This window comes from Nipponia nippon, unplaced genomic scaffold (genome assembly GCF_047370975.1).
Source record: "Nipponia nippon isolate SJK-2023a ecotype South Korea unplaced genomic scaffold, ASM4737097v1 scaffold_4, whole genome shotgun sequence".
Lineage (NCBI taxonomy): Eukaryota > Metazoa > Chordata > Aves > Pelecaniformes > Threskiornithidae > Nipponia > Nipponia nippon.
Window position 1 is genome coordinate 126,011,314 of NW_028262358.1, and position 24,123 is coordinate 126,035,436.

General features: G+C 54.3%; 3 protein-coding genes across 8 annotated transcripts in view; 1 reads left to right on the plus strand and 2 right to left on the minus strand.

Annotated features, from left to right (window-relative positions):
* Window positions 1-629: 629 nt before the first annotated feature.
* LOC148053545 (uncharacterized) lies at window positions 630-2,714 on the minus strand. Of its 3 annotated transcripts, none has more exons than XM_087776700.1 (4): window positions 2,630-2,714; window positions 1,813-1,911; window positions 1,272-1,542; window positions 630-1,168 (listed from the first exon to the last, which is right to left on the minus strand). In XM_087776700.1, exons 2-4 carry the CDS (start codon window positions 1,870-1,872, stop codon window positions 1,164-1,166), a joined length of 336 nt encoding a protein of 111 aa, XP_087632826.1. In that variant the 5' UTR covers window positions 1,873-1,911; window positions 2,630-2,714; the 3' UTR covers window positions 630-1,163. The 3 variants fall into 3 exon arrangements, with proteins under 3 accessions (XP_087632826.1, XP_087632827.1, XP_087632825.1); XM_087776701.1 differs by lacking the exon at window positions 2,630-2,714 and adding an exon at window positions 2,326-2,340; XM_087776699.1 differs by lacking the exon at window positions 2,630-2,714 and adding an exon at window positions 2,134-2,281.
* Window positions 2,715-4,662: 1,948 nt separating this feature from the next.
* On the minus strand, window positions 4,663-20,206 carry HADHB (hydroxyacyl-CoA dehydrogenase trifunctional multienzyme complex subunit beta). 4 transcript variants are annotated; one of them, XM_087775683.1, is made up of 16 exons: window positions 20,148-20,206; window positions 18,395-18,469; window positions 17,960-18,001; window positions 16,387-16,483; window positions 15,732-15,776; window positions 14,363-14,462; window positions 13,032-13,119; window positions 12,248-12,435; window positions 10,807-10,987; window positions 9,604-9,725; window positions 7,569-7,648; window positions 7,430-7,477; window positions 6,929-7,016; window positions 6,286-6,360; window positions 5,654-5,818; window positions 4,663-4,792 (listed from the first exon to the last, which is right to left on the minus strand). In XM_087775683.1, exons 2-16 carry the CDS (start codon window positions 18,459-18,461, stop codon window positions 4,757-4,759), a joined length of 1,422 nt encoding a protein of 473 aa, XP_087631809.1. In that variant the 5' UTR covers window positions 18,462-18,469; window positions 20,148-20,206; the 3' UTR covers window positions 4,663-4,756. The 4 variants fall into 4 exon arrangements, with proteins under 4 accessions (XP_087631809.1, XP_087631807.1, XP_087631808.1 ...); XM_087775681.1 differs by having other exon boundaries at window positions 16,387-16,486; XM_087775682.1 differs by lacking the exon at window positions 20,148-20,206 and adding an exon at window positions 18,702-18,723 and having other exon boundaries at window positions 16,387-16,486.
* Window positions 20,207-20,479: 273 nt separating this feature from the next.
* The window catches only part of HADHA (hydroxyacyl-CoA dehydrogenase trifunctional multienzyme complex subunit alpha), a 28,170-nt gene continuing 24,526 nt past the window's right edge, over window positions 20,480-24,123 (plus strand). Inside the window, exon 1 of the mRNA XM_087775117.1 lies at window positions 20,480-20,602. Within this exon, the coding sequence (XP_087631243.1) occupies window positions 20,515-20,602 (88 nt within the window). The 5' untranslated portion in view covers window positions 20,480-20,514. The remainder of the gene's footprint in view (window positions 20,603-24,123) is intronic.

A 24,123-nucleotide genomic window follows, 5' to 3' on the forward strand; every position in this document is an offset into this window, starting at 1 on the left:
GCGGGGGATGCAGCCCAGGAGACGCTTGGCTTTCTGGGCCGCCGGCGCACATTGCCGGCTTGTGGCCAGCTTTCCATCCCCCAGCACCCCCAAGTCCTTCTCGGCAGAACTGGGAAGAAGATGGGAACTGGGAACTCACAGACCCCCCAGCACAGCTTCCACAGCCAGAGCCACCCCAGCAAATCACCAGACGATCAATTTATAAGCACTCGGGGGATAATAAGGTGAGCCAAAGCAGCCAGGGTGGCTTTGCCAAGCCCAAGTGCTGTCACGCCAACCTAATTTCCTTCCCCAAGAGGTTCCTTGGCCGTGGGGATGGGGAAACGGCGGCGGCTGTCCTGACCCTCTGCTCAGTGGGGCTGCCGGCCTCAGCTCCTGCCGTGGTTTCCAGCACGGGAAGCAGGTGCAGATGGTGCTGGCACCCACGATCCGGGGTGCCAGGCTGCGGTGCAAGGCTGCTCCCAAAAAGCTACCTCTCATTTTGGGTGCCTTCCCACCACTGCAAAAGTTTCCCCTGGGAAAATACCAGGGGAAAGGACGCTGTGGCCTCCCTCTCTTGGGCTGCCGGACGGGGGCATGGTGGGCTTGGGCTTTCAGCCCTGATTGAAATGTGGGAGCAGGGACCCCTCTGCCATCACCGGGAAGGTATTTATTGAGGGCGGCCGGCTCTGCGCTGTGCTTTGCTCCTCCTGCCAGCTCCAGGCACCGAGGCGACGGATTTCCCCAGCGCAGCAATTCAGGAACTTGTCCCCCTGCCCCAGCTCCTCTGCCCCATGGACGGACAGAGAGATGGACACTGCCGGGCCTTGTCACTGGAGGGTGACTCCTGGGGCTGGGCTGCCCCCGGGTCGCAGCAGGATGCTGGGGGGCTGCGGGGCCAGGCAGGCTCCCCCCAGCTTGCCAGAGGCAGTGGGACCCCATGGCAGCCGGCCGTGGGGCGAGGGGCAGCCACGCTCAACCTGTGCCGCCGGGGGCCCGGAGACCACTCCTCCCCGCCTCGCCTGCCAGGTCCGGGCTTCGCTGGGGGGACACGGTGACCTCGGGGCTCCCTCCAGCACCGCTCCTGCCTCGGGTGCTCAGTTCCAGCTTTGTCCTCCCGTGGTGTCAGCTCTCCGTCTGCGGGCTCCGGGACATCCGCAGGGACATCCGCAGGGACATCGTCTTCACTCTGGGGAGAGAGGGGACGGTGACCACCCAGGGGGACCAGCCTTTGGCATCGTCACAGCCAGTGCCCACCCTCAACCCACGGCCACAGCATGGGAGATGCTCACCTCCAACGATGCTCAGCAGCTCCTCAAGCTCCTGCTGCAGCCGCAGCTGCAGCAGCTCCTGCAGCAGCTCCCGGCGTTGGCTCCGCGGGGCCACCCCCATGCGCTGCAGGGTCCCCTCCGTCAGCCGCAGCAGGGCCCGGCCCGAGACGGCGTGCTCCTGCGCCAGCTCCGCCAGCTCCCCGGCCCCGCTCCGCGCAGCCAGCCAGGCGCCCACCTCCGCCACCGTCCACTGCCCCGCCAGGCGCTGCTCCCGCCGGGCCCCCTCCAACACCTGCGCCGGGAGGAGAGGGGTGAGCTGGGATGTCCCCTCGTCCCCCAGCCTGTCCCTCCAGCCCCATGGAAGCCATAGCGTCAGGCTGGTTCCTTCACGCCGCAGTCGCCCCTACCCACCCCGAACGCGACCCTCGGTCCCATCCCCGCATTGATGCTGGTGGCTGCACCCACGTCCCCTTCCTCCACCGTGGGGGTCCCCCAGCCCCCGGGGCCCAGCCCCAGTTACTTGTGGGGCGTCTCCAGCTCCCGAGCCCCTGCCCACGCTCACCTCAGCCGTCGGGCGTCCCTCCGGCGGCGCCTCAGCCCCGTCCTGCGCCCCGGCATCCATGCAGGGCAGCGGGCAGGGCGCGGGGGCAGCTCAGACTCCCTGCAAACGGGGCTGTGTCAGGCGGGGGTCCTGCAGCTTGCCCCCGGACCAGCCCCCCATGTCCTGCCACCCAAATAACCCCCCCACCACGACAACGCACCCCATCCCGTGCTCCCTGCCCGCCGCTGCCTCCCCGCGGGGGGACATGGGTGGGGGTGGCCATCCTTCCCGATGCCACCTGGTCTGTGCCCCCGGCCCCCCCAGCAGAAGGAGGCTGCTCACCGGGGCGCCAAGCCAAGCGAGGCCCCGCTGCCCGTCCCGCCACGCAGGCGTGCAGAGCCCGCCGCACCCAGGAGATGAGGTCAGCCCCGGCTCGCCCGTGCCCACCGCCTCCATGAGCCTGGGGAGGGGACACCGCACGGCTCCCCCAGCCCAGCCAGGACCCCTTCCCTGGCCTGACCCCCTCCTCCTCACCGCCCTCTGCCCCCGGTCGGTGCCGAACACCAGGAGAGCGAAAGAAACCTTTGCCCCGGCCTTGCCTCTGCGGGCACAGCGCCGTGCACGCCCCGACAGCCCGGCTTCCCCTGGCAGGCAGCACCGCCAGGCTGCCAGGGGACTCCTGGCCCTCGCGCGGAGCCAGGGGTCAGACCCAGGCTGGGCCAGAGGAGAGCAGAGCCGGGCTCCGTCCGTACCGAGAGCCGGTGAAGGAGCTCTGCAAAGGCTCCTCCATCTCCCCTCCCGGTTCGCTCCAGCCAGCCCACCCCCTTTGCCCCAGCACCTTCCCCGCAGAGACCGGGATGGGATGCACCGAAGCAGCTTCGTCTACGATGAGGAGGGTGGCGGCGAGGGTCCCGACGGGCGGTGGGAAGGCAGGAGAGGCACTGGCAGAGCAGGCGGGAGGAGCGGGATGAGCCTCAAGGATGAGTCACATCCCGAAGGGCCGCAGCCCTGCCCCGCCGAGCGTGCAGGGACCCAGCCACCGCCTGCAGCAGCCCACGGCGCTGCTCGGCCCCCCGAGACCCCGCAGGGGGATTAAATCCCCCAAATAACAGTGAAAACGATCCCCCGTGGAACAGGCAGGCCAGAACGGTCCCAGGGCTGCCCCAGGACACCAGCACCCGAGCCGTGGAAATATTTCACACCGTTATCAGCTCACCTCCCGGCAAGAGCACAAACGGCACCTTCCCAGCCCCAAAGAGGCCAGCGGCCAGCAGCGTGCACGCTTCAGCTCCCTGCAGCAAGCCCCATCCACAGCTTTTCCCCCCAGCACAGCCACACCAGCCCCCCGGGCTGGCAGCGGGGTGCTCACGGCGCCCCGTCCATCCACCGCTGCAGAAAGGTCCGTGCCCGCGCAGGCAGGACGGGCCGGCTTTGCCTCGTCCACAGGGCGGGCAGCTACGCGTTTTTGTCACGCAGCGCTACGTTACCTTTAAAAACCGTTTAACTCGACACATCCTGCACGGCAGGGTCACGCAGAGTCACCACGCTGACACGGCCGTGGGAACGGGCTCTCGCGCACGGGGGAGCAACGGGAACGGCGGCGATGCCACTTGGAAGTTCGCTGAGCTCTCCGGGACTTCCCTCCGCGGGGAAGCGGGACGCCGAGCACGCTCCCTGTGTTCGAGCGGGAGATGCCAGGGGGGCTCGCACACAAAACCGAAGGGGCCCCCTCTCCCCGGCGGCTCCCCCGTGCACCCGCGGGTCCCATCCCCGCAGAGCAGCAGCGGGGAACGAGATTTCCAACCGGGAATAAACCAGAGCCACCCGCCGTCGCGCCGGGCCCTTCTCTCGGGCGCGCCTCCCCGTCGCGGGGCCGTACAGCAGCTGCTGGCGGGCAGAGGCCGCGTCGTTCGCACCAAGGACTCGAAGGTTTTGGCAGGTTGTTTTAGGAGAATCTCTAGTCCCTGGCAAGCACCACCAGCCATCCTCAGCCTAACAAAACCCGAGGCGAGCGAAGAACGTAATCCAGAACGTTAACCGAAAGGGCAAGGACAACTGCCTCATCTTCCCAAAACCTTGGGGGGGACCCCAAGCCTGCACACCCCAAGTTCATCTTGATTCCGCGTAAGCGTTACGCTGCCCCTATTTCTGAATTTTCAAAGTGCCAGACACTGAAAGCGTGTAACCAAGGCGCCAGAGAAGCAGGAGTTACCCAAAGCACGTATTTTGGTGACTCGCCGGGGCTCTGGAGCTCCAGGCGGGTTCTGGGCAGATTTCCGAGCCGCCGCCCCCCATTTCAGAAAGCAGAGGCCCGGTGCCACCCGAGCGCACAGCCCCACGACAAGCACCACAGAAACCGTCCCCAACACACCTCAGGCGAGGGGAGGGAAAGAAAAAAGCCAGACTATTTTTTTTTTTTTCCTGATTTATTGTGGCTCACATCAATGACACTCATTTGTCGGAAGCAATTTGCTATTCCAGTGCTGTTTGGACACAGGGCAGCAAACCTCCTCCTCCCAAACCAGGTCAGCCGCCTCGGTTTGAACCCGTCTCTGAAAACGGTTGTTACTCCCTGCGAGGACACGTTAACTCACACCTCAGCCCTCCGACCTCCAGTGCTTTACGTTCTCCTTATCGCCAAACGTAATTCTCTGGACGCAGCTCTGGAATCATTCTTCTTCGCCGGGGGGAGAAATCCTGCTTACCGAAGAGTTACAGCAGACATCGGGTTACAAGGGCCCTGGAGAGGCCGAGCGCCACATTAACTTTTATTCTCCTGGAAGTGGAATATTTCCTAGAGCGTGTTCATTAGTTGAAAATTACCAGCTGAGTAGCTAGAAGGTATTTACAAAGGCCACCAAAAATCCTCTCTGAGAAGGACCGTATGCATGTTTTTATTCGTGCATTGAAATGGCATTGCCAGGCACAGGCCGTACGAACACCCGCTCGGCAGCCCCTCGTCCCGCTACTGAGGGTAAAGCTCCACTATCATCGCGTGCCCCTGCAAGGAGAGAGAAAGAACGGTCACCGAAAGGAAACGAAACTCTCGGAACACGGCAGAAATCTCTCCTTCCCTGTTGTACCCTACGGGCAGCGAGGGGCTGCGGTCGCCATTGCCCAGGGACGATTCTGAGATGGGCCCAAGAGCCTCTAAAGCAGACGAGACGGAGGGAGCTCGCTGAACTGAGCTGCGACAAGGAGGCAGCCAGCCAAGCCGGAGGGCGCTGTGTGCTCAGCGCTGGGCCCCCACCCCAAGGCGGCCATGGAGGGGCTGGAGCGTGGCCAGAGCAGGGCAGCGAGGCTGGGGCAGGGGCTGGAGCACAAGGCTGGGGAGGAGCGGCTGGGGGAGCTGGGGGGGCTCAGCCTGGAGAAGAGGAGGCTGAGGGGAGCCCTCATCGCTCTCTGCAACTGCCTGAAAGGAGGCTGGAGCCGGGGGGGTCGGTCTCTTCTCCCCAGGAACAAGCGATGGGACGAGAGGGAACGGCCTCAAGCTGCGCCAGGGCAGGGTTAGGTTGGATATTAGGGAAAACTCCTTCCCCCAAAGGGCTGTCAGGCCCTGGCCCAGGCTGCCCGGGGCAGGGGCTGAGTCCCCATGCCTGGGGGGATTTAAAAGCCGGGGAGATGTGGTGCTGAGGGACATGGTTCAGTGGTGGCCTTGGCAGTGCTGGGTTACCGGCTGGATGCGATGATCTTAAGGGTCTTTTCCAGCCTTAACAATTCTATGAACACCCAGTGCCACGGGACTTCAGAGGTGCCCCCACGCCCGGTGTAACTGGAGGGGATTTCACAGTACCACCAGGAGCAGAAGTGCAATTACTGCCCCTCTCCAGAGGATACGGTGCCAGCCAAACAGCATCATTACCTGCCCTCCTGCAGCACAGGCAGCGACCAGGCCATACTGTCCTCCCTCCTTCTTCAACCTGTGGGCAGCAGTAATCACGAGACGGCAGCCAGTGGCACCGAAAGGATGTCCCAGCGAGAGGGAGCCACCCCAGTTATTGAACTTCTCCAGAGGAGGGGCTCCAACCTGCAAGACACAATCACCTGTCTGGAAGGAGACCGGCCTTACCATGACACCACCAAACCTACGTGGCCAGCCTGGACCGCTGTAAAGTGTTCTCTGGCACGTACATGCGCCTGATGACAGCACAAGGCTTTACTGCTTGCCCTGCAGCCAGGCAGGTTCGCCCCGCGCTGACAGAAGGTGTGCGGGAGGACTGAGCCCCTCCCACGGTTTTTATTTCCCTCCTCTCCAACAATCACTACCGTGGCTCTAGATCCCCACCTCCTGCTGACAAGGGGAACGCCATCGCTCCCAAAGAAACCGCTCGTGTTGGGATTTGCTAACCCAGAGTTCAAGAAACGTCGCTTCTCCTCGCAGAACATCAGGAAAGCCCCGCTCTGCAGCACTAGCACGCCCCGCCGCAACGTGGAATTCGATCCGCCCTGAAGTTAAACTAAACCAAAGATAAAAGCGCCCTGACTGTGTCTTACCTTTGACTTTCTGCCCATGTAGTTTTGCGCAAACCAGTCCGAATCCATAGCTTTCAGGTTAGCCAGGATCTGCCCCTGAATGGAGGGGAGGGCAACGTTAGCAAGGATAACGGCAGACTTCGAGGAAAGCCTACGGACAGCGCCAGCAAACAGGAGATATCGTGGGACTGGCTGCAGCCTCAAAAGTAATACAGCCAACTGAAAAGCAGCGTTTTACAGGATCAGCCCTGTTAATCAACGCTAGCTCACCCTTAGCCAGGAAAAGACGCTGGCCAATTACCAGGCCACCTCACCATGGCAACGCACAGCCCCAGCCCGATTAGTCGATGATGTGCAGAACTGGTTTCTTTCATACAAGGGTGTTGGGAAAGTAAGATTTTCTTTTTTTAACCTATTATTTTAGAAGAATCTGTATTCCTTTAGTGACTTCAAGCAACAGAAGCCACTCTGAGCATGGATTGTGTCAATGTAAAAACGTTGTCTATTTAAAATATATACAGTACTTACATTTAGAGATAAATGTAGAATTACGCCTATCTACATTTAGCGAAGGTCTTAGCAAGAGCTTTCCCCAACGCGAAAACAGATGTCTACAGAATGGCATTTTACAGCGAGAGGCATCCTCAGCGTTCAGAGTACTTACAGCAAAAGCCTCGTGGAATTCAAACACATCGATATCAGCCATGGTTAGGCCAGCCTTTTCTAGCACTTTGGGAGTAGCGTATGTTGGACTGAAGAAGAGTTAAGAAACAGAAGTCTTGCGTGAATATGTTTCTTCACATCATCGTCCCCTTTTTCCACAGCGACCCATGTTACATTCCTTCTCTCTAGGGTGTGTGGCACAGCTCTCCGCCTGTCCCACTCCAACTGAAGCACAACCCCAGGTAACTACTGCTAGTACCAACACGCTGAGATGCCCCCCGGCAAACGAGGGTGAGGATTTCTGCCACAGCTGCTCTCCCACGTTAGCCACCTCCCTCTGCTGAGTCACACCTCACAGGCCGGCTCTCGCACCTTTGCGAGAAGGCCTGAAGAGATGTCATATCTCATGAGATGCTTCCCAAAAAACAAACGTGTCACGGCAAGCCAAGGCTGTTGTGCTAGTACGGACTGTCAGGGGATGCTCTTGGTCATCGCCACCTACCCCAGTAGCAGCTGGTCCTTCGGATCCTGGGACACATACACAAAATCCCTGCACAGAAGAAACTCTATTAGTAACAGAAAGAGGAGAAGGAGGAAGCGTGAGCAGACTTCAGAGGCCACATAGAGCAGTCCCTTCTTACCTCAGGTAGGCCTTCGGTTTGTATCCCATTGCCAGAGCCTTCTCCTCAGACATGAGCAGAATTGCCGAAGCACCATCGGTCTGAAACAGGCAGACAAACACGGTCAGGTCAGCACCTGAAGAGCGAGCACACCCTGCGCACAAAACAAGCCTGACAGCCCCCCTGCAGAGCAGCTGGCAAGAGAGGACCCGAACAGAACCAGAGCTTCCACAGAATCATGGAATTGTTTAGGTTGGAAAAGACCCTTAAGATCATCGAGTCCAACCGTTAACCCAGCACTGCCAAGGCCACCACTAAACCATGTCCCTCAGCACCACGTCTCCCCGGCTTTTAAATACCCCCAGGGATGGGGACTCCACCACTGCCCTGGGCAGCCTGGGCCAGGGCCTGACAGCCCTTTGGGGGAAGGAGTTTTCCCTAATATCCAACCTAACCCTGCCCTGGCGCAGCTTGAGGCCGTTCCCTCTCGTCCCAGCGCTTGTTCCTGGGGAGAAGAGACCGACCCCCCCGGCTCCAGCCTCCTTTCAGGCCGTTGCAGAGAGCGATGAGGGCTCCCCTCAGCCTCCTCTTCTCCAGGCTGAGCACCCCCAGCTCCCCCAGCCGCTCCTCCCCAGCCTTGGGCTCCAGCCCCTGCCCCAGCCTCGCTGCCCTGCTCTGGCCACGCTCCAGCCCCTCCATGGCCGCCTTGGGGTGAGGGGCCCAGCGCTGAGCACAGCATTCGAGGGGCGGCCTCCCCAGTGCCCAGCACAGGGGGACGATCCCTGCCCTGCTCCTGCTGGCCACACTGTTTCTGACACAAGCCAGGATGCCACTGGCCCTCTTGGCCACCTGGGCACACTGCTGGCTCATGTTCAGCGGCTGTCGACCAAGGACATCCAGGACATGCCCCTACGGTATGGGCCAAAGAAAAGTCTGCACGACGGAGCTGATGGATGGATGATCTCCCCGCGACGTTAGTGCACACACTGCTGAAGCACTTCCTTACAGCCCAGACCCACAACTCCTCCTGGTTTGAAACAAGACAGAGGTGCCCAACTGCCCTGCCAGTCCCTTTGGTTACCCCAAACACTCGCCCTTCCCCTCAGCTCCATCCCCAAACCAGAATGTAATTCCGGGATGACACAAGCCACAGGCTCACCAGATTGCCAGAACGAACATCATGGCTTTGGCACACAACCACCCATTTCTGGGGCAAGAGCCTAAGCTGGCCTACAGACCTGCGGCACAGAGCACACCGAGGGTGTTTTGGCCGTTCCTAACACCAGGGCTGTGGCATTACCGGGCTTTTGTAAGTCCCCAAGAAGGCTAAGGAGTAAATAGCATTGCTGCTGAAAAAGCCTCTGCAGTAGTTACTTGCTTCCTTTGAAGCGCTCATCGCGAACTGTGAAACAGCCTTTTAAACACGAGAATCTGTCGGGGCTGCGTGCAGGAACGAGACAGCCACCTCCAGCCCTCTGCGGGAGACTCCGCGGCAACCACCTTCTCCCGAGTCTCGGGCAGATACACCTCACCTCATTTACACAACTACCTTAGACTTCAGCATCTAAAAAAGCTTCCTTTAAAAGCGCTCAAGAGAGAAAAAGGAGCATATGCAGAAGAGACCTCATCGTAGATGTGCTAGAGAAATCACTCCCTCCCCTCTGTGGATTACAGGGCAAGCCTTAAAGTGACAAGCTTAGACTAAAACTACTAACTTCTAGACCTACAATGTGATCAGTCCCATCCTGGGACAGAATTTCTACACGTGCCTTCGAATGATCAACCCTCATGAGGCAGCTACAGAAAAGCAAACCCGTAAGACAGAGCAAAACTTCAGGGGTTCAGCTACTGATTTTAAAATGAAGCAATCCAGTACCCAAGTTCACCAGATTATAATAGAGTTCAAAGTTACCCTCGAAATATCTGAAAGCAGCTGATATGACAAAGGAGACAATCCCACAGGTTATACCAGCTTGATCTACGTGCCTACGGGAGGCGGAGGGTAAACCGGAGAGTTTTCCCCTCTGGCTCACAGAGTGATGGGAACAGGGATTACCAGGAAGGAGGAGTTGGCAGCTGTGACAGTTCCGTACGGCTTGACGAAAGCCGGCTTCAGCTTGCCCATCTGCTCCATTGAGGAAGGACGGACCCCGTTATCTTTGGTAACTGTATCTTTGCCTGGTGAGGAAAAAAGCATATTTAAACTAAAAGTCAGCAACATATATGAATTTGCACATCAGGAGTCCAGAGGAAAAAAAAAAAAATCAGGAAACTGTGCTTTTTCTGACAAGCAGGAGGAGGAAAAAAGGGAAAAATCCATTCATGGCATCAGGATATTTAACACTGCTGAAAAATAGCACTTAAAAATAGAAGCTACATTACTTTCTGAAGACTGCAAAAACAAAGCGCTGCAGTCTATTTACTGTCAGAAATAACCACCACATGGAAAACCTAGTTGATAAAAGAAGTTGAATTCAGATTATAAAGCCTGAATTGGACAACTGAGCCTAAATCAGTACAGCTTATGTGCCAACTTTTGAGGAAGTAAGAGCACTGGGAAGAACCAAATATGTTTATCTTCAACTATACTGACTCCTTAAATAAGCCAGTTAACAAAAAGTACCAATTTTACTATAAAGACTATACGTAACCGTGGATCTATAAAAGTAAGGTCTCTCTAGGAAACTAACTACAGAGTAAAGCGCCCCAAATTAACAGCTACACCAAAGCGTGCCCACTGGCTGACGGAGGGTGAGGGTGGAAATCGGGCCACACAAAGGACGGCTTAAAGTTTCTCCGCACGCTGTTTCATATCTGAGCAATAACTGTGAGGCCTCGTGAACTGGAGTCCGCCAAGCGGATCACATTCCAGCTCTTCCTGTCCAGCACCTGATTTATCAGGCTGGAATTTTATTAGGCTTTCTATTTGTTGTAAATAGCCTGGGGTATAAAAATGGGTTCTCTTGCTGACTGAAAGAGCAGGGGGATTCTTGGTCGAACCGTTCTGATTTTCCTTGCTCTGTCATCACATTAGCACGGATACGAGGTGGGTATGACAAAATTTAGATGTGCGTGTTTAGAAACATGCTCCTATGTCAGTAGTTTTCCAGGGAGAAACAGACAGCATGTCAAGAGAGTTAAAATCCATATCAGATGCACAGAACATTATGAATCCGACCCCAGTACTTCCCCTGCTTTTCTAAATAAAATATTTCTTTATTAAACTAGCACGCGCTAGCAATGAAATGTGCTCTTTTACCTGGCACTTTGAAGGGTACCACATCAAGCAGCAAGCCTCCGTCCTGGGCTTTCTTGGCTAGCGTGTGTGAACGGAGGGCATACTCGTCTTGCTCCAAGCGGGAAATGGCAAAGGCGGCAGCCAAACGATCGGCAGAGTGCCCCATAGTCTCGCTGGTGGAGAACTCTGCCACAGCTGGGAGCTACCAAACAGAAAAATAAAGGCAGCACACATAAACCCCTGTCCCGGGGCAGTTTTGTAAAGTTCGGAAGTTGGCTAAGCCCTGCACAGTCAGCCAGTGAGGCCCTTCCATTTATTACGTAGAGTAGTTAATATTAGAGCTACGCAATTAACACACAGTACCCATACCAGCAGCGACTTGGTCAAATGTATTAGAGGAGCCATCATTTTCAAAGATTTTAGAAAAAAATGGATAAAAATGAGATCCCGACTGCTGCTTACTCCAGGGGTTCAAGAACCACGTTGGATTGGTGCATGCAGACAAAGAGCAGCTGCCTTGTCCGTTTGACAAGGACTCTTCCATGAAGGGTGACCGGACTTTTTGGGTCAAGGTGAAACAACACATCCTGGCACCTTAAAACTCCTTCTCAGATACCTCCTCAAGCAAAGCCAGAGACAGCAAGTGAGTTCAGCTTAGCTTTTACTCTTCCAGCAGCAGACAGGAAACCCCTGCATGCACTTAAGTCTGCAATTTTCACATCTGATTTGGACTTTGGATCTCATCTCCGCTGTACGTACACTGTGCTTCGCGGCACTGAAGGCGGCCAGCAGCGGCACAGACGCACACGGTTTTCTCGTGAAGAGCTTGGTGGTGGTAAGGAGGGAAGTGCTTTTCCTTCCCATCTCCACCACTCACCTCTCTCATGACCTCCAAGACAGAGAAGAGCGGCCCCCCTGCAGCAGACTCCCGACATTAACCAGCAGACCGCCAATTCTCAAACACGGGAGCTGAACACATTCAGCACCTGGCAGGATGTGGCCGGGAGCAGTAATCGTAAGGCATATTTAAGGTGCATTAATCAAACAACAGCTATAGTAATGTACTGAGGATATTCCTCTCTGATGTTAAGCATGTTACTTCTGTTATCTAGGAAACAAAAATTCTTCTGACCCTCTAGGATCCTTATATTTACAGGAAAAAGCTTCTACTTTTGTAGTCCCCAGCACAGTTTGTCTAGGAGTTGCAGAAGGAGAGGGAGGTTTTGAAATAAGTTAGGTTTACCGAAGACCAACATGTAAGAAGACAAAGCAGGGAGTCACGAATGCCGAGAGACGCATTAAGCAACTGCAGCTTTAACCTAAAGCACAGGACAAAGGTCTGATAAAGGCGAGCCACAACCTTACCCTTTTCAAATCCTCTCCATTGAGGCTAAAAAAATTACCTAAGCCAACTTGGTTTACACCTCCTAATACAACAGTTTATGCCTGAAAAAAAAATTACCTCGGGAGCAAAGTAGTCAGGGCGAATTTTGGAAATCAGGGAGAGCTTTTGGCCCAAGGTCTTGGCTCGGTTAAGGGTGAGCATAGTCTTCCTCATCTTCCTACTGTGACGAATGGGAACGTCTGACATTAACTCCACACCCCCTGCTACGACGACATCGCACTGTCCAGCTGCAATCATACCCACGCCTGCAGAACGAGACAGAGTTTCCCATGAGAGCGGTGGGGAGAAACGAAACTTTCCCCATTAGTGCCTTGGATACTACTACATTTTATGTCCTTCTCCAGCCTCTGGCTTTGGCCGAGTTGTACAACAGACGCTTAACAGAGACTGAGCAGGTTGAACGGACGTTTGCTGAATCATACCAGTTTTGTAACTTTGCTTCCACTTCTCTTTGTCACACACAGCAGTTGGGAGAAGAATATCCCCAGTGATTCAGGACAGTAACAGAGTCTCAATTCTTTTGCTCTGTTTAGGCTAAGCCAAAGATTAAAGCAGCCCGAAAGGTAGCAGCTTCCTTATCACGATGCAGTCTTTACCTCCCAAGCTAACGTGGACACTGAGCAGAGACTATCGCTGCATGCAAAGGGTGTCCAGCTGCTGGCAGGTCTGCCACAGACACTCTATTCACATTATATTTTGTTGGTTCGAAAACTTTCCTTCCATTCCAGAACTTCTTCAGATGCTTACTTATATTCACTAAGCACTGCAAGTCAGACGAGGGATGTAGAGGAGTTGCTAAGCTCCTTCTCAAACCCACAGCTTGTTCTTCCAGCCAACATACCTGTGGTCATAGCCTGGTTCGAAGAAATGCAAGCCATGGTGACTGTATGGGCTGGAGTTTTGTCAGAGAAACCCGCTCCCAAGGCAGCCTATGAGCAACAAAGAATGACTGTTAAAACCTACACCTTTTGCTGCACAGGGTCAGAGCTACCTTCTGCCCAGCAACACACCTTTGCAGACGGAGCTGAAAACAAGTACATCGAGTTTTCATTCAGCCAGTTACTGCAGCAGCTCTTCCCCTCCCCGGACTCTGGGAAGAGGAGGAGACGGCAACTGCCAGGGCTCTCCATCGCATTACGCGGATAATCACCAGCGCCTCTTTAATAAAGGGGCAAACTAATCACACGCCTCACAATTTCAAAAGAGCTTCCAACTACTTGACATCTTTCCTTCACCTTATTTGCAAAGGCAGCACGTGAAAGGAATTACTTAGACCCCTCGGTACAAGGCGCAGTGGCTTGCTTTAAACAGAACAGAAAATCTCCCCTGCGGTCCAAAACGCAGCGTCTCATTTGACCCAGCTGAGAGCACGGCCTCCCATCACTGGGAGAACCACTCCCAGCGAGACCTTCCCTAGTTGAGACGTGGCCAACTAGTTTGAAGTTCAACAGTTGTTCCCCAGTTAAAATTACACCGCAGCCTTATCTGACTGGCAGGTGACCAAAGCAAGTATTTGCATATACAAGGCTAAAACTGCCGATGGAACCGGAGAGCCTCACAACCTGCTAAGCCTTTCCAGCCCAGGTTACGTCATGGTTTTGCCCAGTTGCACAGAACAACAGCAGAGGCACCAGGTTATAGAAAATCACGTGCCGCCTCTGTAACATTACTCCAGTGGACCAGCTTCTTTCTGTGTATGACATGCGGGTTGTGTTTTCTGACTGCCAGAAAAAAGGGCAGCTACGCTACTCCATTTCACATCATTCTAAAGCTGCATCTGATCAGCCAACTAAAATAAATAAATACCACGGTAAAGCAATCCACCATCACAGCGTGCTCTGGTCCTCTCAAGTACTTGGGACAAGCCAGCATTTGAGTCCAACTGGCAGTTAGAGCTGAGTGATCGGCAATCGTTAACAAAAAAGCTTCCCTTTCAGGGAAGAATCAAGCAGAGGCTTCGCAGCATTAAAATGCGCTCGATCTACGGCAGATTTCAACAGGAGGCAGAGTCCCATACAGTTATTTGACAGGCAATACTGCACAGCTAGTTCGTACTCTCAAATCACGTTTCAATGAACCCTAATACTGGGAATTTTCTTTTTGCAAGTGTTTGTCATCTTCATACTAGTTGCAGAAATCAGACTCACGGGAGAAATGCTGCACGTAACCCACCTCTCTGGCAACATTACTCGTTTTCACCTCCTGGATAACTGTGCCATAAACGATGTAATCAACAACATCCCTTGGGACACTGGTCCGGTTCAGCAACCCCCTAAGGAGAAGATCAAAATAACCAGAATTTGCACCATGTAAGCAATAACCTTGTCACAGTCCTCAAACGTCCTCTTTCCAGCAGCTTGGCTGGAGAGCAAGCCAACAAGGGAGCCACATCTTCTGCCCCTAGTTCAGAAGAAATTTTATGTGTATATGCACTTAATGAAAAGTGTAATTGACTACGGACTGCAAATAATCATGGCGATAATACCGCTATAAATGGTTACATAGTTTCATGAAAGCAACTGTTCTCCACCCCCACCCCCGAAACGGTTGTTAATATCTTCCCCAATTTGGAGTATTCTGACATCAAAATTAAAGGAAAAGGGCCTTAAGAGATAACAAAGCCAACCACCTTCGGTGTAGGAACATGTAAAACTTCAATAAAGACACACAGAAAATAAGCAGTGCGTTTTCACGGTCCATTAGAAAACATATTGCACGATTTGCCAGAACATCTCGACAAACGCACCGCCACAGCAAATCCCACTGCACGCAGCGATTTAAGGAATTCAAATGTAGTTTCATGAACTACAAAGCAACAAATAAAAATGAAACTAAAGGCACCTCAATCAATAACTTCTTTTCTGCAGCACACTAAACCCCCTCAATGTCCAGGACGCAGCCCTCAGGCACGACTAACGACTGCCTGCCAACCAAATTAGCCTGCCTTGGCTAAACATGCCATTCAGATTTGGCATGACCGCACCCAACCCCAGGATCTTTCCTTGGGCCCTGAAATCTCCTCTCCCCCCGGTAATGCCTTCTTTCTTTTCAACAGCACTTTGCCCTGCTTCTCAACAAAAAAAACCCCCATGCTAATGAGCTATGGCTTTTGCCAAATCACAGCAGAATGGAAGCCACAGGCAAGATGACAGAATTAGCTTGTCATTTGTGTTGCCACTTGGTTTTCTCTGCATTGTCCAGATTGTTTTTCCCATTAACTGTAAGCACACCTCAACAGTAGCTATGATCTCTGTATTTAGAAAACTACAGTCAGAATTCCAATTAACTAAAATTTGTCCAACAGGACAACAACGCAATCTCTGCGTAAAAACACACTTTAACACAGGCCTATTGTAAACTCTACTGCGTAAGCCACCTACTAAAGCGGTGGTGGACCATAAAACGAAGCACCTGGATCGTATCATTCAGAGACAAAGCTAGAGCCTTGGCTTCCAAATCTGTTGAAGGCACCGTACCAACACTAGGACCCCAGCAGTTCAGCAAGAGTTTTCTGGACCCTTCTAATATTGAATTTACTTACTGCAACGCTGCTCTCGCTAGGTCATGTGGCATAAGATCCGTGTACCTAGAACGTAAAGAAGAGAGGCAGAAACTTAGGAGTGTCAGAAACCGATACAGATGTCTACTTCACCACCAGGAGAGAACTGGTGACATCCCAGAAATGCTCCACTGCATTTATAATCAAGTATTTCATACCCCAGGTTGTGAAGACCATCTGTGTATAGGTCATCACACAATCGCTGTACTAAAAACCCTGAAAAGCATCAGTAACAGAATAAAGAAATCCCCTACCCATCCTACAAGCGAGGTCTGGTCCTAATTCAGCTGTGAATTTGGCGCTAGCAAGAAGAGTCTACAGCAGATTCTCTGCACCTGCCCTGCTAGTTTTGTGAAATTCTTCACTTTATCTGCTGTCGATTCACCAGCAGCTTCCTCTAGACATGCAGCATAAATCCTCCTCCTTCTCAGAATTCATATACGCGGGCGATCTCCTTCAAACCATGTTTTTTCATTAGGTACGCTGGAATAACTGTAGCAGTCTAACTCAGTGCCATTTCCATACTTTTAGACGTTAGAATAGCTACAGTGAAACAAACAAGCAAGCCAACTTTTTTCACAGAAGGATTCTACTATTAACCAAGTCAGCGTCTATTTTCTTGTTATTTCATACTTACGAGGTGCCAGACTGCAAAAATGGAATACGGACGCCCTCTACCACAACGATATTCTTCACACCACTTTTGGTTAAGGTCTTCTTACTCTTAGGCTGGACTGCTAAGAGAGAAGTGATGTTAACAAGAATACCAGCAAGCTTAAAGTAAGATTCTGTTAAAACTACTAGAAAACTAGGGAAATTGCTGTCTTTTGGTGCCTAAGTCAAAAGCAGAGTAGGTAGGACACCTGAGCTGTAATCTTGTCTCTGTCTGCTTAATTATGTGATCTGTGAAAAACAATTTAACAACTCATTACGTTCCCCATCAGCAGAGAGATTCATCTATAGCTCCAGAGGCAATGGCACAGCTGAGAATAAAGGCACATAATTCCCAGTCTCCGTTACCACTGACAAGAATGCTGGAGGAAGAGCCACCTCTAAAACTGCTGCATGGCTTAAACATGAATGAGGCAGAGCAAATTCAAAGCCTGAGTAAGATCTCATACGGTCTCTCACGTGGGGAGCGGCAAGGACTGCAAACAGCAACCCACCTTCCACAGCAACTGCCTACGTATGTGCGAGATAATTCAAGGTAAATCGAAACACGGTTCAAGAAGCCAACTAACTTCCACTCCTATAGGAAAGCAGTAGCAAGAAGGGTGCATATAGTTGCTGTGGGTAACTTGCTACTCCTCCGTAAGGTGCCCGAGCATCTCGGGTTCAAGACAAAGCATGTCATGATACAGCATCGTTCAACAGGCTCTGTCAGAGCTCTTCTGGAGTGACGATTAAGAAAGAGTTGAATGAGAATTTCCTAATGCAGTCAGCCCTGCAAACCTTAACGAGCACATACAGCAGCACGGGGCAGCTCCTCTCACAAGCAGGAAAAGGACAAAGACATGTAAAAGCAGATTAAGTCCAACTAAATACTGTGCTCAAATGCGAGCACCAGTGTGAAACTCCAGCACTTTCTTGGGTTACATAAGGCACTCTGGGCAAAGCCAAGGAGACGAGGGGGAGCTGCTGCCCCGGCCGGTTTCCAAAATCCAGGCGGCTCAAAGCATTAGTCACCTGAGCAACCCCCCCCCCCCCAACAAATCCCAGAGTGCCGGATCACCCCGACCGCTCACTGAGGGCCACAGCTAAAAACCCACGTCACTGTGCGAGCTCAGTGGCTCCACCGAGACCTGAGCCTCTTACTGGTCTTGCTGGACTTCAGAGCTAATTCCACAGGCTTCTCCTTGTCAGGGACAATTCCCTCCCCTCTGGGCAAGCGACCTGGTTATGCCCGGACAGCTCAGCCTCTCCATTCAGATTCTAGAAATAGCAATCTATCAGGTGACGACGGAGCGTGAGCTCTGGAGTGGGCATAGCTGCTGGGAGCGAGAGGCAAGCAGAGGTTGAGAGGAGACTGCTGCAAACAGTGGTTCGCCTGTAGTTTTACTCGTCTGCAGCTTTTGAGGGGCACTCCAACTACAGCTGTCTGCACTGCATTCCGAGATTTATGTCAAAGGAGACTCTGGAAAAGGGAGGCGGCTTCAAAAATAGCCTTCAATAGCACAGACCCGCTGAGATTCCTGGTGTTTTCACTTTACCTGCAGCTTGTAACTGCGAAGAGCAGCTGAGCGATCGAGCAACTGAAACACAAGAAACGAAAAAATAGGGTCTGTCAAACCCGAAATGTTAAACACATTTCTAGTTTCTGTAAGAACTGTTAAAAAAATAAGATAATGTCATAGTAAGACAACTGCACCTGAATATCTGAGAGAGATTTTTTTAGTTTACCCTGTTCGTAAAAACAACACACTTCATATCACCCGTTAACACGAGATTCCTACCACATTTGATGTGGGAAAGGACAAACATGGCAACAATGGAATTAGTTATTTTAAAAAGAAAAAAATCATCATCTTTTTCAAGATGACAACGGAACAGAGATTCAGATACAAGCATCCATTCCAAACCCAACACTTAAACCAGAACTTTATGACCTACCAATTCAAGGCTTTAATAAATGTAAAGGTACTTACAGAGCCTGGTAGCCCATGCTGAGGAAGCAGAGAGGTTTCTGATGGCATGGGTCAGCATGGAACTCATTTTGATATCTAGAGAGGTGGAGAAAGACAGGTATTAGTCCACTCTAGTCTATTCAGAACAATTTCAAGGTAAGCGACCTGCCAGCTTCACACAGAACCAAAAAAGCAAAGAAACAGAAGACGCTCCAAGGGCAGCAGCACAGAGAATTACTTCCTATTACACTTTCTGAGCAGCATCTAACACATGAGGCATCTGGCTTATGACTGTGGCCTGCAAATGTTCCTGTAAATAAATACTCACCTCCCCAGTGACCCAGCACTGTACTAACAGCAGCCAGTGCGGTTTTCGATTCCCCTCCTAATAACCATTCCACCGCCTCCCCACTGGAAAATTGTCCCAGCGCCCAGCCAGTCTCGCTGCCAGCGTGACTCTCCCGATGCACTCTCCCTGGCACAATTTCATGCCGCTGCCCCTCGTTTTAACTGTTGATGCTAACCTCAGTAACTTCTGCTGCATATCCCCACGGGAAGCAGAACAAGATGGCAACCGCTACCCCAAAAACTTCTTCTGCAGCTTTCTCAAAGATCATTCCAAAAGAGGGTTTCCCTACAAACAAATCCCCATCTGCAGTTTTTACTGCCCAGGGCAAAAAACGGTCCCCGCAGCTCCAGCTCTTTGGCTGCTTCACAGCAACGTTCGCCTTACCCTGTCACACTTTTGGCGTTCAAGCTAACAGCACGCTCTCTCCCGAATACACACATTTTCCCTAGAGGGTTAGAGAAACACTTGCAGTCCCAAGCGCAGCCCGCTCAGGCATCGCAGCTCTCTACAGCTTCCCAAAACGCAGCGTCGGCTGCCAGCCACCCCCTTCCACGTTTACACCTCACGCCCTACAGCTCCGCACCCACGACACGCCACGCAGCATTCCTCCTTTCCCGGCCCGCTCCAGCTATGCTCGCATCCCACAAACCAAACCTGGGCTCCTCACGTCAGCAAAGGTCCAGAAAACAGACCTCGTCCCCAGCATCCTCCTCTGTATCGCCTCTTGCAACAGTGCTCTTCCTCCACCTCTGCCGAGCTCCCTCCCTGCACCTGGCTGAAACTTTTCTCCAAATTTTCCCTGCCCAACTGACAAAACGGGCACCCAAGCCAGACCCACGCCTCGCACGCTACACAGCCGCTCTCCTCCCGACGTACCACCGACCTAACTGGCCTTGCCCCCCCGCAACACGCACTGTCCCCACATTTTTCACAAGTCGGATGCTCCCCGAGCACCCCAACGAGACAGCCCTACGCACGGCCCAACCTGGCCAAAGCTCCTTCCAGAGCCTGCAGCACCTGCCCCGCTCCCACGACAGCCCCTGCTCCCCTTCCCCTCTCCACACACAACGCCCCTGACACTTGTACGCACCACAACACCTTTCGAATACACCCTGACGTACCACACACCCGCTTCTCTCACCCCCCAGACACCCCCGCTCACCCCACGCACAGCCCACAGCCGCTACGCGCCCACACACGCCACGCACGGGCAAACCCCCCCTCAGGTACGCACTCGCAGGGCCGCACACCCCACCAGACCCCCCCCCGAAAGTAAGCAACGCACCCGCCCCTCACGTATACCACAGCTCACGGCCACAACTCGCCACCACCGCCACCCCCCCCTCACCCTCCCCCATCCAGGACCGACCGCCCGACCCCCCCGCCACCCACCTCGCCCTCAGCGACCCCCCACCGCCCCCGCACCTCCGCCCAGCACCGCCCCGCACGGCCACTGCCACCGCCGCCGCCGCCGCCGCGCCGCCACTCACCAAGGCCCCCGCGCCCGCCCCGCCCGCCGGGCTGCCCCAACACCCGCCTGAGGGACGCCTCCTGCCCCGCAACCCCTGCCCGCGCCCTCCCGCTCCCCCCACCCGCCGCGCCCGCTCGGTGTGGCTCAGAAACATCCGCGCCTTCTCGGTGAGCGGAGAAGAGGGAGGGAGGCGGGAGACGGCTGCGGCGGAGCGGACAGGCAGCGCCGCGGGCAGCCCCGGGCGGGGCGGGGTGGAGGGGGGATGGCGTGGCCAAGCCCCCCGGGCGGCCTCTCCCTCATTCGACCTCCCGCGCAGCAAAGATGGCGGCCGCGGTGCGCGCTATCGGCAGCCTGGGGCGCTTCACGGCCGCCGCCAAGTACAGCCCGTCCCGCCGCCCACCGCCCGCGGGTGAGCCGGAGCCTCCGGGCCCGCGGTTGCTACCTTCCGCGCCGGGGGGCTGGGGAGCAGGCGCGGCGGTGGCGGCGGCGGGGGGGTGGGGGGATGGGTGCGGTCTCTGTGGGTTGGGTGGGGGATCCACGCGTGAGCGTGTCCCGGGCGTGAGGGGAGGCGAGGGGGTGTCGCTGAGGGGGGAACGCGGGAGGGGGGCACTGCGGTGAGGCTGTGAGGGGCAGCGGGTGGTGAGCCCACGCGTGAGGGTGGAGGGCAGGGTGGTCACGGAGGGGATCGCGGTGTGCGCGGCCGCGGGTCTCAGAGTGGACGCTGCGAGGAACGGGGCATTACCGGGGAAAGGTCCGTGAGGAACGGGGCGGGGGGCGTTCCCCGTGTGCCTGTCCCCAGGGGAGCTGGGGGCTGCCGCCGTGGGGCTGTCCCTGCGTGTCCCTGTCCTGTGAGAGGGTGTTGTCCCCACGGCCTGTGGATCGCGCAGGGGGATCCCTGGCATTCCCCTAATTCCCCCCACTTCAGGGTTTCCCCAGAGCAGGGGTCTGTCTCTCCGTGTCCTGGGGGGCCGTGGGGTGCGTGGGTGTGCCCCCACGAGGGAGATGCTCCCACACCGGTCCCCGAGGCAGGCTGCCCTTCGTGTGCCCGGCCACGGTCCCTGTGTCCTTTGGGCACGTTTTGGGAATCCATGTGTGGCTCTGGGGGGTCCCTGCGTGGGGTGGGGGGACCCTCCAGGCAGGATTGTCCTCGGCATGTGAGCTGATCCACAGGGAGAAGGTGTCCCCTTGTCCTTACACATCTGTGTGTCCCCGATGCCCATGTGTGCACGCCTGGGGGGGGATGTCCCCATGTCCTTACACGTCTGTGTGTCCCCAGTGCCCATGTGTGCACGCCTGGGGGGGATGTCCCCATGTCCTTACACGTCTGTGTGTCCCCGATGTCCGTGTGTGCACGCCTGGGGGGGATGTCCCCATGTCCTTACACGTCTGTGTGTCCCCAGTGCCCGTGTGTGCACGCCTGGGGGGGATGTCCCCATGTCCTTACACGTCTGTGTGTCCCCGATGTCCGTGTGTGCACGCCTGGGGGGGATGTCCCCATGTCCTTACACGTCTGTGTGTCCCCAGTGCCCGTGTGCGCACGCCTGGGGGGGATGTCCCCATGTCCTTGGCTGTCCGGATCCTAGGGCTGTCCTCCAGGCACGCGGGTGCATCTGTGGGCTGGGGTGGGTGGGGAGAATGCCCCTGGCCGTGGTTGCATCTCCAGGTGCCCACGATCTGTCTTTATTTTGGTATGCGAGCGTCTTCAGCCGTTGACTAATGCTCCCTCGCGATCTGCTGACCCGGGCAGGGCCTTGGCGTGCTCCTGCTTGTTTGCAGCACCGGCGGTGAGCTGGGTCACGGTGCGTCCTCACAAAGCAGCCAAAGCAAGGAGTCACCAGGTGCCCCTCAGAAGGCCGAAGGACAAGGCTCAGAGGCATTGGAAACCGGTTCTGATTTCTGCACTTTGAAGGGCCTCAGGGTCTGGTATTGACGTTGAGCTGAAATCTAGCAGCATTTCGTTTAAACCTAATACCCATCTTATGTGCAGTGTTGGAGCGAGTTTGTATGTGAGCCGGTTGCTCCAGGAGCAGGGTGCTGCGATCGATAACGAGCAGAACCGTGGTAACTCCAGCGAGTGCTCAGGCTGTGGCTGGTTGGGCTTCTCGTTATAACTGGCAGTATTCTTTATCACAAACAGTCCTGGGGCTGCTGTGAGGACGCTGTCGCTCACCATAATTAATAGCGTTGTTCTGCCCTAACAAAGCATTTGTTAAACTGGATGCAGACCTCGCCAGGGCAGGCCAGAAAGCATACAGAAGGCAGGGTGAGCTCGAGAGCTGGCTGTACCTGCTGAGCCACATGCTGTGTGCTATCCCAGAGGGGATAGGAAAGCTCAGTTTGTCGAAAGTTTCCCGGCTCACAGTTCGGCGTTCTGTGCCATCAGCTGAAAGCGTGGGCGGTTGTCGTCCTGAGCTTCAGCTGTTTCACTCTGCTGGTGCTTGGCTTGGTCCAGGACTGCAAGAAGGCTTTTCTCCTGCACTATCCATGGATGCTGTTCCCAGTTCAAGTGGCATGCCGCGTCCGGGTGAGTGGAAGGGTGGGAAGGCTGGACAGGGGAAGCAGCCAAGGGAATAACAGAGAAAAGAGAAAGCGGGAGGAAACAGGTCCCAGCTAGACCGTGTGAAAGGGGTGTTCTCCGTTCTCTGCTGCATCCAAGTTCTCAGTGAAGTCCTGAGAACAACTGTCTGAAGCGTTGGTGTCCTCGTCTCTAGACGGTCTTTTAATTGGAGTGAGCGAAGTAGTGAAAACGGAATCGATATTCAAGGCTTTTAATTCTAGAGTGAATGATAGTGAAATGGCAGAAGCGTGCATCTGGCCTGCTGCTGCTTCCTTCAGCATGTTGAAGGAGGATTTTTCTGGCTCCGATCTTGGCAAGTTACCATTGGGCTGCTGAATGAATCAACGCCTAAAGCAGATGTGCTGTGACTGTGACCAAGTACATGTGCTTTTAGTTCTAGACGCGTTTTCCACAAGTGTTCTGGGCTCCAAAATAAAATACTGTCAGGCAAAAGAAACCTCACTCAACTGTTAAGCAGCTGTTACTCTAATGACAGTATCTTTCCCGAAAGAGTTTATATTAAAACGTAATGAGTTTTGTTCAGTTGTGCCCTTGATATCTTTTTTTCCCTACTTCGTATCTTGTTTTGCTAGAACTGAAAGGCAAAGTGGAATTCAAGGTTTAATGTTTTCATGGAAGCGGTCTGTTTGGGAACTGATATGAAAGAGGAAAGCATGTTAGACCGTAGAAAGAGAAAAAAGTTAATTAATCCCTTCACTTTTTATTTTTAATTGAGATTGTGTGTTTTGCACGTGGTGTAGTTTTTTACTCTATGGTCAGTGCTTTGCTCAGTAAGCGTCGGAGGGGGATGTGCTGCGTACCTTCCCGCATCCCAGCCTTGGCCAACACCTGACTGAGGCTGTGGAAGGAAAACATTGTCACTTGCCTTGCAGCTGAGGTTTGTTGGGTCTAACTCTCCTTCCTGCTGTGCCTGGCCGTGTGCAGCAATACAGGACTGAAGTGAACGAATCCAGTAAGACAGTTCAGTCCTTGCCTTCTTTTTAAAGTAGTGGGGCTGTGTGGTTTTTATCAAGTTACAATACTGCCATTAAAAGTGCATCGTATCCTGCTGAGGAGCATCTGTCAGCAGAGAAATTGTTGTCAGAGCACGCTCAGTTTTGTGGGAAATGACCGTTGGTGTTTAGTTTCAGGAGTACCTGACTTCAGCTCACAAAAAGTTTAGGGAAATTAATGTTGGCTACACCAATCACAATCTGGCTATTGTCCGAGTCCAAAAATACTTTAAAGTAGCTTTGGAGGGGAAACCAATTCGCTCTTTGTTTATAAAATGGTGTTGTGGGCACATGACACGCACACGCACACACACAGACCCATCTGACGCTGAATTTCCATCCCCACCGCGTCGCCCCCTG

What these genes read in the sequence shown, in the direction of transcription:
- LOC148053545 (XM_087776700.1), bottom strand. Translation starts at nt 1,872, where the DNA reads ATGGATGCCGGGGCGCAGGACGGGGCTGAGGCGCCGCCGGAGGGACGC. An exon ending in AGGGACGCCCGACGGCTGAG is followed by an intron (nt 1,543 to 1,812) that starts GTGAGCGTGGGC and finishes CTCCCGGCGCAG; the next exon opens with GTGTTGGAGGGGGCCCGGCG.
- HADHB (XM_087775681.1), bottom strand. Translation starts at nt 18,461, where the DNA reads ATGAGTTCCATGCTGACCCATGCCATCAGAAACCTCTCTGCTTCCTCA. An exon ending in AGCATGGGCTACCAGGCTCT is followed by an intron (nt 18,002 to 18,394) that starts GTAAGTACCTTT and finishes CTTGTGTTTCAG; the next exon opens with TTGCTCGATCGCTCAGCTGC. An exon ending in CCTGTGCTGCAGGAGGGCAG is followed by an intron (nt 4,793 to 5,653) that starts GTAATGATGCTG and finishes CTCTCCTTGCAG; the next exon opens with GGGCACGCGATGATAGTGGA.